Below are 17,019 nucleotides of genomic sequence, written 5' to 3' on the forward strand. Positions count from 1 at the left end.
GTTTTGCGGTAACGGAATAATGTATTCCTGTGTGCTTTTGGAGGGGGGCGGGGGGCTGCACTGCTGCGGGTCCGAGGTGTTTTACACCCAATAGATGTTAATACTTGCTCTCTTCCTAGACAGTCAGCGTTTTACACACCAGAGTAAGACGCAGCGAGATGTAAAAGTCATAAACTGATTAGAGCAGTGGTTATTACAGACATCTTGGTAGCCCAGTCTCACACATTTATAAAATGTGTTAAAAAAAAAAAAGTCGAAGAACTAATTTATCATCTTGGGGACAATCATATTAACAGAAATGCAAGAGGCCCTGTTACACGTAACATTAGCGTATGCAGCATCACACGGCCCGGTTCTCTCAGCTATTTATTTATTTATTTAGGACATTCTTGTCCTCAGTGCTTTAAGCATTGATCTTGATTTGAATTGGCACTGTGTCAGTGATTATCACGAGGTGTGCTGGTGGAGACAGTTGTTTACACTTGTCCTCTTTTCTATGTCTTTAATTTGGTTGCATTTTACCAATTTATCACTTCAAAAAATGTTGTTTTATTGAGGTTTCAATGTTATTCATTATCATTTTTCTATTCCTTTTTGTGACTGAAACTAGTACGTCACATGACACAATGTAATAAATGCTGGATGTAGACCCCCTCCGTATACTTGTGTCAAGTTATTGTGCGATAAGGCATGAGACAATCGGGGAACCAGACTGTTTTATTTACAGTTGTCCCTGAAGTTTGTGTCGTGTTGCCAACATCGGGACGGTGTTGGACGAGCAGCAGTCGGCTCACAAAAGCAAACCATGTGCCGACCAAAGCCCCGAAGAGAATTCATCTTTCCAACGAATCGCTACACCTGCTGGGAAGCATGCCATGGACACGCTGTGGTTTTTTGGGGGGGGGGGGTCGATAAAAACAGCTCTTGGAGCGGTCCATTGTCGTTCAGTTCCACATATGAAACAGTTCTACAGGCTGCTGGTTTTACTTTGTCCCCAAGTGGGATGGCTGACCCCATGCTTTAGCATCAGGCCATTGGTTTCAACTGGAGTCTGATGTCAGTGCCGCGTCTGCCTCTTGGTCGTCGTCCTCTGCTGACTCATTTTTATCTTCAACTTCTGTCTTTGTGTCCAATCCCTTTTTGTGTGACACCTTTCGCATTTTAATATTGGGAAGCTTCTTCAGATCGCCGGTCCATTCTCTGTCGAACAAATCAAATGGTGTCCATGTTAGACACATATGTCGTCATGAAGCAAGGCAATACAATTTATATCCACCGGGTCAACCATTAACAATGACTAAGTTCCAGTGTCTTTATGCGTGCTCAATAATCCAGGTAAGGAAATCACAGAAAGGTGAATCTGGACACAACGTTTATTGAGAGAAACGTTTCATCATCATCTAAGTGACCTCTTCCGTCTCAGCTGACTGCAGGCATCCCCACCCTTAACACAGTGGCACAACGACCGATCACATTAAACAGGCCCTGGTTAAGTGTGGTTATCCTAACGGGGCGTTTGTCAAAGCCAGGAAGACGCCCGAACGCTGCACCAGCCAATCGAAGACAGGAGAAGGACGACAGCCGCCTAAGCGTGAACCAGTGGTGACTCCGTATGTGGCGGGAGTTTCGGAACAGCTGAAACGCTTTATTTTCCAAACACCGTGTCTCAGTTGCTTTCAAATCCCGAAACACGCTGTGCCAGAAAGCGGTCCACCCCAAGGATCGGGTCCCCTGGCATAAACAGAGTGATCTAGTCAGAGGTGCACAACACTGGTGCACATGCGCGGTCAAAATGAATGATGCGCAGCAGATGATACGAAAAGAGGCGCTTTCGCGTACCAACATTTTTGGGACACAGTTACTTACTGAAACAACAGGATTTTCTCCATATATCACTGGTAAGAAAGTTATTATGACAAATGTGTCAAATTGAATAATCAGTTGTTAATCAAGCAACTTTTAGCCTTCGTTCTTGATTAAGTGGGTGTAGTTTTTTCCAAGTTGGCAAGGTTAACTGTTAAACCTTGAGCTCCAGCAAATAGTTAGCGTACATTACAACTAGCTTAACGTTACATTTTTCTCTGGTTTTAGGATTTTCGTCCATTCATCAAAATGTCCCAGAAGCAAGCTACATTAAGTAATTACTTTGGTGTTGCACCACCTCCAAAGAAATGCCAGACTGAACTTGTACATAAAAAAACGTGTATTCGCTGAAAAGTGGCTGCAGGGAGTAGCCTGGCTCCAAACAGATGAGGACCGCACAGAGATGTGGTGCAAAATATGCCATGAAAATCCCAATCTCGCGGATAAAAGCAGCGCCTTTTACACTGGGACAAAAAATTCAAGTCCAGCTTTTGAAAAGCACGAGAAGAGCAAAGAGCACATGAACATAGTGCAAACTATTGATAACGGGTGCAGCCAGGATCAGATCCAGGATCCGAAATCCACTCGCCCTCCCTCTTGCCACGTTGCAGGACAAACTGAATGAAGAACAGTGTCAACCATGTGTAATACTTTTCTGCTGGCCTTTCACAAAGCGAAACATGCACGCCCGATACGTTCCTATGAGGAGGATGTTGCGCTTTTCAAGAGGCTTGGAGTTCATGTCGGGACTCGGGAGTGCACATCATTCACGAGAAGTCAGTTTAGAACTGAGTGGAAAACTGAAGGCAGCTGAATTTTGGGGCGTGCTCTTTGATGGATCAATGACACAACACAAGTGGAGCAGTGTCTAGCTACGGACAGTTTACCTCAGATTTCCTTGGATTAATTAGTTTGGGTGTGAACCGAGCGGCACAGGACACAGTGAACGGACCACAGCAGCTCTTCCATACTTGTGGTTTAGGGGATCAGTAGAAGACGAAGTTGGTCTCGGTGTGTAAAGACGGAGCAGCAGTCAACGTTGGGAGTTTACAATGGGGTCGTTCCCAAATTGTGTCAGATAGTGGCGATCAGGGATTCCCTTGTGCATAGTCTGTGTACTGCCCACACCCTCGAGAACTGCACAAAGTCAGCTGATCGCGTGGTACCATACTGTGAGACATTTAATTTAAGTTGCTGAGCTTTTATTTAGAGAGGGGGCGCAAAAGAACAGAACAACTAAAGAATGTATGTGCTGAGAATGGCATTGCCTTTGTGAAACTAGGAAAGTTTCACAACATCAGATGGTCTGCATGGAGGCAAGAGACTGTTGAAAATATGGAGGCTATTACCTGCCATTCAAATTCAAGTGGCTACAAGTGATGCGAGTGACCTAAAACATATCTGCACAGAGCGTTTTCAGTGTTTCCTGGCCAACATGCTTGACACTGGAAACGTTTTATAGTTCACCTCCCTCAGGTTCCAGCAAGGTAAATTGGCTATTGGTGAATGCAAAGATGAGCTCATGGTAGCTGCTGGACAGCTGACACTATTGGTTGGCAGTGAAGGAAAGTACAGGAAAGAGACTGTTTTAATGCTGATGCTGACAGGGACAAGGCTGATGTATTGCGAGATCTAATTCAAGAGTTTGAAAGCAGATATGAATCCCTTAATCATGTGATCCATTTTTAATTTTTGATCATTCAACTTGGCCTCAAGAAATGCAAGACCGCCACAGTTTTGGCAACATAACACTTACTAACTTCCTCCAGAAATATGAGGCCAGCTTGTCTGTTGACAGAGACTCCACTGTAAGAGAATGGATGCGTTTAAAGCAAGCAGGAAAACGTTTGGCAGCCTCCTCTGTGTATGACTTGGTCAACACAGTGAAGATAAGTAATCCAGATAGTTACTCCAACATTCATAAAGTCCTTCTGTTGTCCCTTACACTGCCCTTGAGCAGTGCTGCATGTGAGAGGGGATTTTCATGTCTCAACATAATAAAAAACAAGTACGGACCCCGCCTATCAGACTCTCGCCTCTCATCCCTGATGCACATCCACTTGTCTAAGATGACAACAGAGACTTGTGATCCGAAGCCAGCTGTTGACTTATGGATGCAGACAGCTAATCGCAGACTCAACTAGGGAGAAAGAAGTAGGCCTATATCTTCATCTGCCATGTTTGAAAGAGAGGAAGACAGTGATGAGAGCAGTCAGGAGGGTAGTGATGATGACAGCTTGTAGGATAACCATAGACCGAGCAACAAGCAACATCTGCAGGTGCTCCCTTGAGAACCAGACCAAAAAAGTTACGTGTACCCCCGAATAAAGTGTACGCTGGTAAGGGCCAGGAGGACTGCCATGACTTGTACATCAGGGAAACTAAACAGAGACTGGCCAAGAGGATGGCACAACACAGAGGAGCTAACGCATCAGGCCAGGACACCACAGTCTACACCTATCTACAGGCCAGTGGCCACTCTTTCAAGGATGAGGATGTGCACATCCTTGGTTTGAATGGCGATTCAAAGAGGCCATCTATGTGAAGAGGGAATGACCATCTCTGAACCGAGGGGGGACTAAGGGTACATCAGTCGCCATCTTACAATGCTGTGATTGCAACCATTCCCCAATCCACTGTGAATAGTACACATTGCCATTGAAACTCTAGTTAATGGTCACGGTAATTGCATATGAAACCGATCGTCGTTTTCAGTCGTTATGCCACTGTATTGTTTATAAGGGTGGGCATACCTGCAGTCAGTTAAGACTGAAGAGGTCACTAAGATGAGTGATGAAATGTTTCTCTCAATAAACACTGTGTCCAGATGAACTGATTCAACTTTCTGTGATTAAGTTCCAATATGTCCAGGCATTTTAAAGGAAACTTTTTCTCTCTCTCTTCTTGTCACTCCGTCTTACATTTTTTATTTAAAAATTATACTTTTCGATCTTTCTAAATTAATTTTTGGAGGAACTATCATGAGGACACCAGAAATCAGAGGAAAATACTGTCAAAAACCATATCAGCTTCTTATTCTTTGTTTCCTTCTTTAAACAGTCACATTCTAGCTCAATACTTTCAAGCTAGATAATCACTGAATGTTCACTACATTGTGCATTGACGCATTGTGATATCAAGATTCTGGCTGAACCTGGGACATATAGATCCTGTCAACTAACCTGAACGTCTTGAGATTCTTTGAATTGATGATATCTGGGATCTCTGTAAAGAGGAAATAAAAATCAAACAGAGTATCATGGCTTAATTTTACACTGGTATGTTGAGTGAGCGAGAAACTCACCAATCCCACTGCCTTCATACTGTGCCCGCTCTCGCTCTATGGTCTGTTGTATGACAGTCTCTCTCGCAGCATGGAGACGACCTTGCCGACCCTTGATTCCATTCACCAACTCAATTTGCTCCAGCTCACAATCAAATCTTTTAAGGTACCTGGACACACACACACATGAAAGTTCTAAACATTTTACAATATTTCAATGTGTTACACAATGTGATTCTTAAATTTAGGGGAAATTTTCAATGTTTGCTATTTAGGAAATCCAAAACACTGAAAATTGTCAGCAGAATAAAATCAATCGGGAACATTTCAGAAAGGGCATGAAATCCATTTTTCTTGATATGTGGAACGGTGTTTGCAACAGTGTTTAAGCAAGTCCCAGAAATCCATTCAAAATGAAACAGATTCAAGTGCTATTATGTCAGTAAATTCTTCACTACCATATTATAAACCACAAACCTGGAGTTAAATTACTAATAATGTAGTATCTGTTCGAAAAGGTCTTTTACATGATAGTTGGCATAATCAATTTGCTACAGTGACTACAACTTCCTACTTTCTCTTTGAACTACTCTGCTTTTTTTGCATTTGGCTGTTATGCTGAAGATGTAAAATCTTGTGTAACATTCTTCTACTGGGGAAGTTCTGTCAAATAATACCAACTAGTGTGGGTAATTGCAAAATCATTCGTAACTGGGATAATTGTAATTTAGCTATTGTCTTAAACAGGCAAGCAATGGAAAGTAAGGAACACGGATATATTTTTGAGCTTCAATTAGCATTTTAATTCTTAAGCATGATTATTCACTAATGTGGGAAAACGATCAAGACATTTCATCACTCATCACACCAGATGAGTGATGAAATGTTTCTCTCAATAAATGATGTGTCCAAATGAACCGACTCAACTTTCTGTGATTTTCCTACCTGGGCAGATGAAGACAGTTGTCTTCTTTTAAACCAATGTTCAATTAACATTCCCTGTATCACTTTATGAGGTGAAAATGCAAACATGTGGCTATCTGTTGGCTGCCATTCTTTCCTACTCCGAACATGAGCCAAAACTTTAGATAAATGGACCAGACATTTAGAATGCTGTCAAAATAAGATTTATTTGCATTGGCCACAAATTTAACGTGAAAAGAAACTGTTAAGAAAATTGAAACTTGAAATTGTATGTCTTAAAATGAAGTAAAACTACACAAGTAATGATAATGTAAAAAAAAAGAAAAAAAAAGAGCATCACAAAACTAAGAATTTGTTCATCACCTTTCAATGATGTCACATGCATCTTTTTGAGTGTATGCTGTCTTTGTTGGATCCAACTGCCCCTGGAACCATAACAGCTTCTCACCTACACGCAAACATACACAAAGGGCAAGAGAGACTTTAATGGGAAGTACCCTCATATCAACAAGCCAGTTAATGTCAAAGATGTAAGGCAAATTTGGGAAACAAGAGATAAAACCAACTCACCAATGATGTTAAGACGTGAAGCTTTCTCATTCTTTTGCCTGCAACATCAGACAAATTATTGGTTTGCATAACAACCGGCCTGAGCCTGTAGTGCTACCACTGTGGACTGAAACGGTAAGCATCAGAAGATAGCTTGGTGGATAGTTGGCAGTGCATTGTGGTAAATTAAAAAAAAGGTATGTTTTTAGTAGAGAATTCCTTTAAGCCATCTTGTATGGGTAATACAATGCAATGTCGTCCCCATAAAACATGGTCAGCACTGCATTTCTTTTTTCTATTACTTTTCTGACCATTGCTCTTCTACACACGAAACATGTATGACAGTAAATCCTCTGTGTAATGGTGTGAAGCAGATTCGGTTTTTGGATTTGTGCATTAACCGTGTTGTGAATTCAGTCCGTGTCAGTCGCCTAACAATAATGATCGATACGTTATCTGGTTGAGTGTACAAGTGTCGACGGGAAGTTGAGATAGCGACTACATTTGCTCATTTCGGGACAGACGTGTCAGGGGATGGGTTTCATTTGAGTTATAAAATAAACAATTCAAATTTCCCGAGAAGCCAGCTCTTAGAATCAGTTTCAAATATGTGTATCTCTCTACACGTTTAATGCGACTGAACGTAACTTGTGTACTAGTTACATGGTTTACCATCAGATTTGTCCCCCTACCAACTCCTGCTGCCTTTCGGTACTTAAGTTCGCTTTATTACAGAATAGTTACGTTTCGCAATGTGCAGTAAATTTATTTGACGCAACACTGATAATAACTGAGCATGTTGCGACGACCATCGGGCCTATATGAGCAGATTAGCTGGAGATGGCCCCTCACCTGGCTTTTTTCCCCAGTCGGATCTCCTCTCGGGCGAGGTAGGCCGCTTTCCGACTGTACGGATGGACGACCTTCTCCGGAGCCTTTCTTTTCTGTGCCTTTGGCTGAAATATATGAAGATGTGTTATGTTCGTCTACTGCACTTTTGCAACGAATACTACTAATAATAATAACAATAATAAGCTGTCATATTTTTTACTTTACCATTTCAACACTGATAGCGCTCTGAACGCACGTGTACTCCGTTGTTGTTAATTTCAGCGGAACTACGCCGGTCCGTCGTCCAACTACGTCCGACACCGTTGAGGGTGTTGTGAGTAGTTCCGGCTTCCGCCGTGCGCCTAGGTTCTGCAGTGTCCTTGCTTTATCGCTGTATGATAACTGATATGTGTGATTCTCTGTACTTGTGTGGGACTAAGGTGAAAAGTTTGCGTGCTGGCAAGCGCATCTCTGAGATACTTGAGTGATCCCTGTGGGGAAATTAGGCTCTGCATTTAGCCCGTGCTAGCCGTGCAGCTAGGAGCAGCGGGCAGCCGCCGTGCAGCGCCCGGGGACCAACTCCAGCTCGTCTTGCCATGCCTCGGTCAGGGGCACAGACAGCAGTATTAACCCTGACATGCATGTCTTTTTGATGGTGGGGGAAACCGGAGCAGCCGGGGAAAACCCACGCAGACATGGGGAGAACATGCAAACTCCACACAGAGGACGACCTGGGATGACCCCGAGGGTTGGACAACCCCAGGGTTCGAAACCATGACCTTCTTGCTGTGAGGCGACAGCGCTAACCACTGTAGCGCCCAAACGTTTCTTAGATTTTGTGTTTGTTGTTTCACTGTAAATAAGATGTTAGTTCAAATTCCTGTGTGAAAACCGATCCGGCAAACGAAACAATTGTGTTTGTACAGTCTATCCTGGTTGTTTTTATGGTGCACATTGAAAGGAAAGAGGCGGGACTCCGAGGCAGTCCTGCAGGGAATGGAGCTTTAGTGAAAGTTCAGTCAGGAAAACCAACTTTTGCATGCATAGGCCTGTAATTCTATCTATCTATCTATCTATCTATCTATCTATCTATCTATCTATCTATCTATCTATCTATCTATCTATCTATCTATCTATCTATCTATCTATCTATCTATCTATCTATCTATCTATCTATCTATCTATCTATCTATCTATCTATCTATCTATAGTATTGGGTGATGCAGTGGTTAGCGCGGTCGCCTCACAGCAAGAAGGTCCTGGGTTCGAGCCCCGGGGTAGTCCAACTTTGGGGGTCATCCCGGGTCGTCCTCTGTGTGGTTTGCATGTTCTCTGCGTGGGTTTCCTCCCACAATAATTCTGGCACACAGCTGTGCCAGAACTATTGTTTAAAAAAAAAAAATATATATATAAAATCAATCATATAAGAAGTGAAGAAGTGTACAAAACACTACAGATCCTGTTTAACTTTAGACAGAAATAGACTGATCTTATCTAATTATTTAATCTACATCATTAGTGCAATTATAATATATCTTGAACCAATATGAACGAAGGAGTTTAATTCCAAAATAAGATTTTCTCCACTATACATAGAATCATATATTCTATTGATAACTGAGTTAAACATAAGTAAAAAAAAAACAAAACAATGGTCGCATTAACATTCAAACTGATTTTTGTGAAATATGGCTTTTGGCTATTGGGGAGGCTACAGTCTATCTAGCCTACTGAGTTAGGTTGTTTAGTTAAAGACATGTTTTTTCCAGAAATATTGTTCAATACTCCAGCTGGAACAGAAAAGGGCAGACAGCTCACAGATTTAGCTCTATAATCTAAGAATTATTTGGATAGAAAGTGACTTTGTTGTTAAGGTCCTATGTAGGCTCTTGTAATCTGGATGTTAAAACGACAGTGACGATGAGATATAAGGATAGCATGGCAGCATTGATTTGCTGAGCGGAGATGAGGAAAAAACTAGGCAAAAAGTTGAAAAACTACAGTGTTTTTGGTCGCTCTTACTTTCAGAACCTTGCTTAAAAGTTGTGATCACCAACTTCCTTTCTGAAGACTTTTCTGGTATTTGTCATTCAAATTAACTGGTACATTGGGGGTGTAACTTTTCACCTGTAGGTAAACCACACTAATTTGGCCTAGCCCTCACCATATCACACTTGGATACGTTTAAAGGCTGTGAGATGATTTTACATGGAACTACAGGTCAGGGAAACATGATTCATGACTGACAACATGTTGAAACCTGCCGCAATGGCTGTACTTGGCAGGAATTATGACTGTTGGGTGTTGCAGAACCTTTTTGCAGAGGGCCTGCAGCCACAGACTACAGAAGGCGGCAATAGTGAGAATATAACTAAAGATGCTTCCTTCCTTCATTATATTAGCAGAAAGGCTAACTTGTTATATGTGGAATAAATCCATGTCAGGGCACCACACAGTCTCGGAGTACTGTTAGTTACAGCTATGGTAAGGTCACCAGATTCTCATTAAAAAAAAAAAAAAGAAAAAAAAAGATTTCTAAACAGATAGTGTTCTCGCTGGGACTGAGCTCTGGCAAATGCTTTCCCATTCGCTAAGTTTGCTCAGGTTTTCTCACACTCTGTTGGACTGCATACCTGACCAGGAGGAATGTGATTCTGAAGAGGCTGGGAGGCTGTCAGGCTTGTGGCTACAAGCACACATTGATTGCATCACATCTGAGAGAGTCATTTAGTGGAATCTTTGGGTGTGTGTGTGTGTGTGTGTGTGTGTGCATGCGTCGTGTGGTGTTTTTTTTTTTCTTCTTTTTTTTCTTCTTTTTTCTTGAGTGTGTGTGTGTGTGTAGGTGAGTCAAAGGCAAATCAGGAAGTATGATGCCGTGACAGTAAAAAAGGAAGCAGGCACACAATGGCAGTATGTCTGCCTTCATGCCCTGTAATATGAAGGGATATCTCTGGGAAATGACCCCTCTGCTGTTTGTGGTGCTATTGGCCAGTGTTTCCAGGACAGGTAAGGATGGAGGGACTGGTTTTTTTTGTGTTTTTTTTCTACCCACCGATTCAAAAAAAAAAAATCTGAGCTGACTCTGAACTTCCTCGTGTCTCTTCTTGACGTGTACCTCATGGGTTTCACTCTGTTCCTTTGACTTGATGACTTGAAATCTGAGCTTTTGTTTGAGTATTTGGAGTAACGATGGCTAATAAGTCGCGAGCGATGACCGGTGACTTTACGACAACCTACATTGCTGCTGATGTTGTGTTTGTAGCGGGGCTTTGTGTAGCTTACAAAACCTAAACACTCTTGAGAAACGTTTTCCTGTATGCTTATGGCTCTCTTCAGCTGAGGGTTTGCCGAAGCTGAGTTAAGTTTTGAAACTAAATTTCCTTTGACACATGTAAACGAATCTTTCTTTTTGAATAGAGTTTTGTTAAGGTTACACTTGTACTACAACTGCTTCTGGCCATTTTACAATGCTGTTGAGACTGAGTGGTGGAAATAGTTGCCCAGTTATAAAAGTAGCAACAACTCATAGGTTACCTGAACTTGATAGTCCCTTATTAGTTAGCAAAATAATGAATTGGATGCATTTACTTTCATTTGCAATTCATTTTATTCTCATATGACACAGCAGTAGCAGTGAAAACATTGGACGATTTGCTAAGAATCTCAATGCACAATGTACTAGCCAATATAAAAAGGCTATTTATTCATTTATTTATTTGATTTGACAAAACTTGGTTTTAGCAAGGATAATTAAAATGATATGTACGCAAATCAAACCTCGTGTTTGGCCTGACACTGAGCCGTTTGCTCTTCGTCGTTGAGACAGTATTCGTGTTTGCTTTTTCCCCACTTGGACGCTTCGTTGAGAAGCTGGCATCCTATAGGCCCGGACGAGCGGCACTTTTCCTTCATTTGTATAACATTTAACGAGTTTATAAGTCACTTCTTGGAGAAAGAGAGAGAGAGAGCAAGAGACAGACAGACAGACAGACAGAGAGAGAGAGAGAGAGAGAGAGAGAGAGAGAGAGAGAGAGAGAGAGAGAGAGAGAGAGAGAGAGAGAGAGAGAGAGAGAGAGAGAGAGAGAGAGAGAGAGAGAGAGAGAGAGAGAGACCTGTTGCTTGACATTAAATTGAAAAGATTGTTGAATTGCAGTGTTGTGCCAGTCTGAGGATTACGCTGAAGCGGTGGATGAGGAGCCAACCGATTGGGAATCGCTAACTGATGGTGAACCGTTTTTCTCAGGTAAGATTTACTATCTTAGTAAACCTCTTTTTTTCCCACCCCCAGCCAGTATGATGAGAAGCGACTGGTGCATGATTTGTTACTGTGGGACCCAGTGATGAGTCTTGTGCTCACGATCTGGCCTAACAATATTTCTTTCTGTACCCGTAGCACGTCCTACTACTAGTGATGCCACTTCGACACCTTACGCTTTCACCACACAAGGTACCGCTGTATGTCCTGCTGAGCTCACACTGGCAGATATACTGCACAATGCTGTTTTTGGAGTCAGCCAATTCCACGTTGAGAGGATGCATGTTTAATATCTCCACATTTTGTCACATTACTCAGCTTTTGTGGTGGGGGCACTGAGGTACAGGCCACACGACGTGTAGCGTGAAAGTACCCGTGGCCTTGTTCACTTTTTATAACCTTGCCACAAAATAAGTTTTTTTTTAAATCAAGTTAATTAGTTTTTCCTTAAAGCATCTAATGAGTCTAATCTATTAATTTCATTTGAAGATAATACTGAAGATCATGGCTCCGCAGAGGAGACTCCACTTGTCGTCGAAGGGCCGGGTATGTCACGGTGGCCTAATGTAACTCCACGGTGTTCATCTTATGTTTGAATAACGCTATTGTTTTCTACTTTAACGCAGTAGTAATAATCTGGCTAGCCGAAAAGATAAAAGCAGATTGTTTTTGCTGCAAATCATTTTTGAATCCATATTTGCACGATATAGTACAGACACCCCGAAGACAGGGGCACAACGAAAAGGACTTCTGCCTTGTCAACGACTGGACCGAGAGTAACTGGCTGCTTCGCTCTGGTTGGTTATCTTGCAGATCCAACAATGACATTTCCCGAAGACCCAGACTCCACACCAGAGGAGGAGAGTTTGAACCCCATCATCGTTCTGGTCCCTGTTGTGCTGGTGGTTGTGATCATCGCAATGGTCGTAGGCGGTATCATAATCAGCCGTAGGTGGAACCGAAAGCTGAGCGATGCTGGTACGTCCGTCATGACGGGAAGGCCTCTCATCACAATGGGCAAAACTGATGAAAGCCTGACTTTAAAATCCCTACGATATGGTTTTTTTATGGCTTGGGCAAATGTTTGATAACTGATATGTGTGATTATGTAAGGTGTTGGAAAGAATGAATGAACGTATACCATTTTCCCCCCCTTTGTAGATGCAAGACAAAAAGACCCATATTTGGATGACGGCAGCACTGAAAGGGTACCAATGTAAGCACTAGATCAGTTAACTTGGACTCTGTTGCTGATTTAAGGGCATGCTGGCTGATGCTGAATCAGCTAATTGAATAATGACTTGTGGGGGGGGGGTGGAGTGGACGTCCGGGTAGCGTAGCGGTCTATTGCTTTGCCTACCAACACGGAGATCGGCGGTTCAAATCCCCGAGTTACCTCCGGCTTGGTCGGCGTCCCTACAAACCCAATGGGTCGTCTCTGCGGGGCGTTATTATTTTTCCCACCTGGATCCCGGGAAGACCCGCCCCCTACTCTATCTCTGATTGGCTAACCCTATCCCTAACCCCACCCTAACCCCACCCTAACCCTATCCTTAACCAGCCTAATCAACGGAGGCAACGAGTGCTAGCCAATCAGAGGCAGAGTTCCCGGAATGCGGTTCGGAAAAAAAACAAGGCGTCTGCAGGTGGGAAGCCGGATGTGCGTATGTATCCTGGTCGCTTCACTAGCGCCTCCTCTGGTCGGTCGCGGCGCCTGTTTCGGGGGGGGGGCAGTGTAAGCCTCCCACGCACCACGTCCCCCTGGCGAAACTCCTCAGTCAGGTGCGTCTGGCTTCTTTTCACGAAGTGACATGACACCTCCTCATGTATTGGACCTGACATGACACCTCCTCATGTATTGGAGTAGGTAGTCTGCAGCGGAAGAGGGGGTAGAGCAGAGACCGGGGCGGCTCGGAAGAGTGGGGTAATTGGCCGGATACAATTGGGGAGGAAAAAAAGGGGGGGGTCAAAAAAAAAAGATGACCTTAGCTCCAAATCACACTTTAAGAGTAATTAAACCCTAAAGGGAGCGACGCTTCCAGTTTTAGAGGCGCGCCTCCTCCTCCTCCTCCCATCTCGCCCTCCAGCCCCAAATGGGCGTTTTTCAGGCTGAAAAACCATGCCATACATCATCCTCCGGCTTTGCTTCCCAAGTGAATATCACAATCGCACACATATCTGTCTGCTGACTGGCCACACAACAGTGGCGTAAGATAACTACAACCGAATAACAAAATGTTGTAGGAAATTCGGGGGACAACGCAACCACGGTAACTGCCGCGGCGCGAACCCGTATCGCCCGCGCCGCAGGAGACATCGTTAACCGCTAGACTAATGGCTCAGACCCGCCGGCTAGCGGCCAGCGTGTCTTCTTATCCATGCACGTTACAATATAGCACCTGGTAGTGCTGCGCGAGTTGGTGAAAAGGGCCCATTGCGATTATTGTGGACAATATCGCGATTATGTTTTACGCTGAGCTTGAATCTAAAATATCGCCATGTAACAGAAGTCGCGTTTTTGTTTTTTTTTTGCCACCAGTTCGTCGGCGTTTACCTCTCGTCGTCATCGGTATCCATTTTTTCCTTCGCTCCGCCCTGCACACGGCAGGCCGGACAGTCATGTGACCGTAGACCGCACCTACGTCACTGCCGAAGCAGAGACTGATTGGTCAGTTCTTAATTATGGGCGTAGATATGCAGACTTTGTCTTTCCGCGCTCCGAAGAGACTTTTGAGGATCTGCACACTTCCGGATCCCACCGCTGCCACCAATGAAACCGGTTATTTTCTTGCCCGGTGCGGGATTCGATACGAGGTGTACTGCACCACAAGGCGACGTCACTAACCGCTCGGCTAAAGGGTCAGACCCGTTAACTATAGGCTAACGTGTCTTATTAGTAGTTTACACTAGTTTTCCCCCTTATCCCACCCAATTAACCCAATGGCATACGGCCGGAACTTTTGTCGAATAACTCCCCTGGCTCGCGTTTCCACAGGAAGGAGATAGCCGTAACACCAGCTTCCTTCAGACTCATGTCGGCTGCTCTCGCCATTTTACACGCCGAAGCCTCGCATGGGTTGCGTTACTCTCAGGCCGCGAAGGAGGCGTAGGGAGTATGCTTTCCGTTGCTTGGCTGCAGGCGCCCGGGTGGGCCAGAGGGGTCGCTGGAGAACGACGAATTCCCGAACACTACACCGATCTACACCCACTATCCCTCGGGTAAGGGTGGCCTAATGAATGCCTTACCCCGTGGACGCTCTGGCCGCGACCGGTTACGGCGAGTCTGGGATACGACCCCCCCCCCCAGCCACGTGACGAGCGGGTTGCAAGAACGGCGGTTTATTCCGCTCGGCCATCAGAGCGGCCCGCAATTCATTACTTAATTAAACCGCAGCCTTTTGCGGTTACGTGATTGCGCAGACTTGACATCGCGATCGCGGTTAGATTAGTCGTGCAGCAGTAGACTGCCTGGCGTAAATGCTGAATTAGAGTTTGTTCATGTAGTTGGTCTCAGACGGGCCCCAGATAGCATCCGGATGTGGGCCACTTCAGGCAGCGATGCGGCCCTGGTGGCCTTCCTCTGGCCCTGACAACATGGATGCGAGCCTGAAGTAAATTCTGTGATGACGTCGGCTGCTTTACATGTAGACCGAACTCCCCAAGTCATCTGTGTGTCTACTGTAAAAAGCCACCCAGAGACCTGTTTCTCTGAGACGTCGCACACTGTGCTTTATTGCAAACTGCTGTGAAAACAGAAAACTACTGCAAACGACAGAAAGGGCTTATACCCACTGACTAACTTCATGGCCTGTTTGTTTGTTTATTGTTGTTATTTTGGACAGTCAGTACTTGCAGTTAGTTAATGATGGCTGTGACTGACTACCTGACAGCCAGATGGTCCCTGTGAAGCAGACAAAAGGCACCACAGTACCATCTGCAGCCTGTTCACAATAATACAGCTGAAGTTTTACAACCCGTCACCAGGCCACGGGGATCAAAATCAGCACAATAACGTTTCCTCTGACCTTGTCAGCTTTTCAGAATCTGTACAGCCTACGTAACGTTAGCAAAAAAAACCCTACTGTCCTTTTTTGTTCTTTCTTTCTTTCCTTTGTTAGCCCACGTGCACATAAATAGTCGTCGCATGCTCCCTGTACAGGGGATTTACAGTATTTGTCATATTTTGGCCCTTGTTTGTCCGCCTTCTGTATCTGCGCCCTGCTGCTTTCCCTTACCCGAATAGTAACGTCACTTTGTTTCCTCAAGGCCGATGTTTGAGGAAGATGTCCCCTCGGTCCTGGAGCTAGAGATGGATGAGCTGGATCAATGGATGAACAGAGATGGTGGGTTTGTAAAAGTTTAACTACGTCACAGGTGATTTATTGCATTGATGTGAGACGTTGACACGTCTGTTTCTGCGGATGTCACCAATGGAGTAATTGTTAAAGGCTACTAAAGACTCACCTCGTGCATGGGATGTGATGGAAATCCTTAAATACACAGAGGATCGCTTTGGGGGGGCAAAATGTTTCTTAATACCTTATTGTTTGAGTGACAAAAGCCCATTTCACATGGCGTACAATCTGAAGGATGCTTCTTCATATGTACTCTGAAACGGTGCATCATTCCCAACTGTTCTCTGGGTTCGTTTGTTGTAGGTGGAATTTCAATGGACTTAAAACATACATGAAAATATTTATGGTGAGCACTCTTTTTACTTGCTCTTCCATTTTTGTGCAGCGCATGATTACATACAGATCATGTCCATTTCATCATCACTGATCTCACAACTATATTTCATCTCTCATAGGCCCAAATGGAACCGTTGGAGATTTACTTCATACTATGTAGCAGTGTTTCTGGCTGATGAAGCTGTACTTCTTTTTTCTTTTTTTTTTTGGAGAGTTTTTTTAAAATTATTATTATTATGATGTACTCCCACCATTTGATACCTTTAAATTACATACTTTTCATTAGAAAAATGAATGTGGGAGGAGTCAATATGTCCACTTTTCCTCAGGCCCATCAGGTCAAGAGGTGAACAATGTCCCTCCTCCTTCTGTGGGCTTTTACAGTTTGCGTGACAGCGTTGCAAGATGAGTCAAGGTGTCGTCAGTGTCACGGCCGCTAGCTAGCGTAGCATCAGAAAATGTTTAGCGAGCAAGACAGACGTTCCAGTGACATGGTGAACCTGCAGTTCTTAAAGCAACTTTTTTTTCCAGTGAAAAAACTCACTATAATAGCTGTTACCATCGTGACGATCAAATTCCTGTGACATAAATATCACCGGATTTAGTTCATGCTCGGATCCAGG

General features: G+C 43.9%; 2 protein-coding genes across 2 annotated transcripts; one reads left to right on the forward strand and one right to left on the reverse strand.

Moving 5' to 3' along the window:
- Positions 1-463: 463 nt before the first annotated feature.
- Positions 464-7,745, reverse strand: tma16 (translation machinery associated 16 homolog). The gene is made up of 7 exons (XM_056280334.1): positions 7,676-7,745; positions 7,472-7,575; positions 6,641-6,678; positions 6,434-6,518; positions 5,168-5,316; positions 5,046-5,088; positions 464-1,200 (listed from the first exon to the last, which is right to left on the reverse strand). The coding sequence occupies exons 1-7, from the start codon at positions 7,676-7,678 to the stop codon at positions 1,041-1,043; spliced, it is 582 nt and encodes a 193-aa protein (XP_056136309.1). The 5' UTR covers positions 7,679-7,745; the 3' UTR covers positions 464-1,040.
- Positions 7,746-10,350: 2,605 nt separating this feature from the next.
- Positions 10,351-16,685, forward strand: tmem154 (transmembrane protein 154). Its single transcript, XM_056281108.1, has 9 exons — positions 10,351-10,456; positions 11,604-11,693; positions 11,844-11,897; positions 12,195-12,251; positions 12,519-12,683; positions 12,867-12,921; positions 15,972-16,048; positions 16,364-16,406; positions 16,516-16,685. Exons 1-8 carry the CDS (start codon positions 10,363-10,365, stop codon positions 16,393-16,395), a joined length of 624 nt encoding a protein of 207 aa, XP_056137083.1. The 5' UTR covers positions 10,351-10,362; the 3' UTR covers positions 16,396-16,406; positions 16,516-16,685.
- The last annotated feature ends 334 nt before the right edge of the window (positions 16,686-17,019 follow it).

This window comes from Lampris incognitus, chromosome 5, assembly GCF_029633865.1.
Source record: "Lampris incognitus isolate fLamInc1 chromosome 5, fLamInc1.hap2, whole genome shotgun sequence".
Classification (NCBI taxonomy): domain Eukaryota; kingdom Metazoa; phylum Chordata; class Actinopteri; order Lampriformes; family Lampridae; genus Lampris; species Lampris incognitus.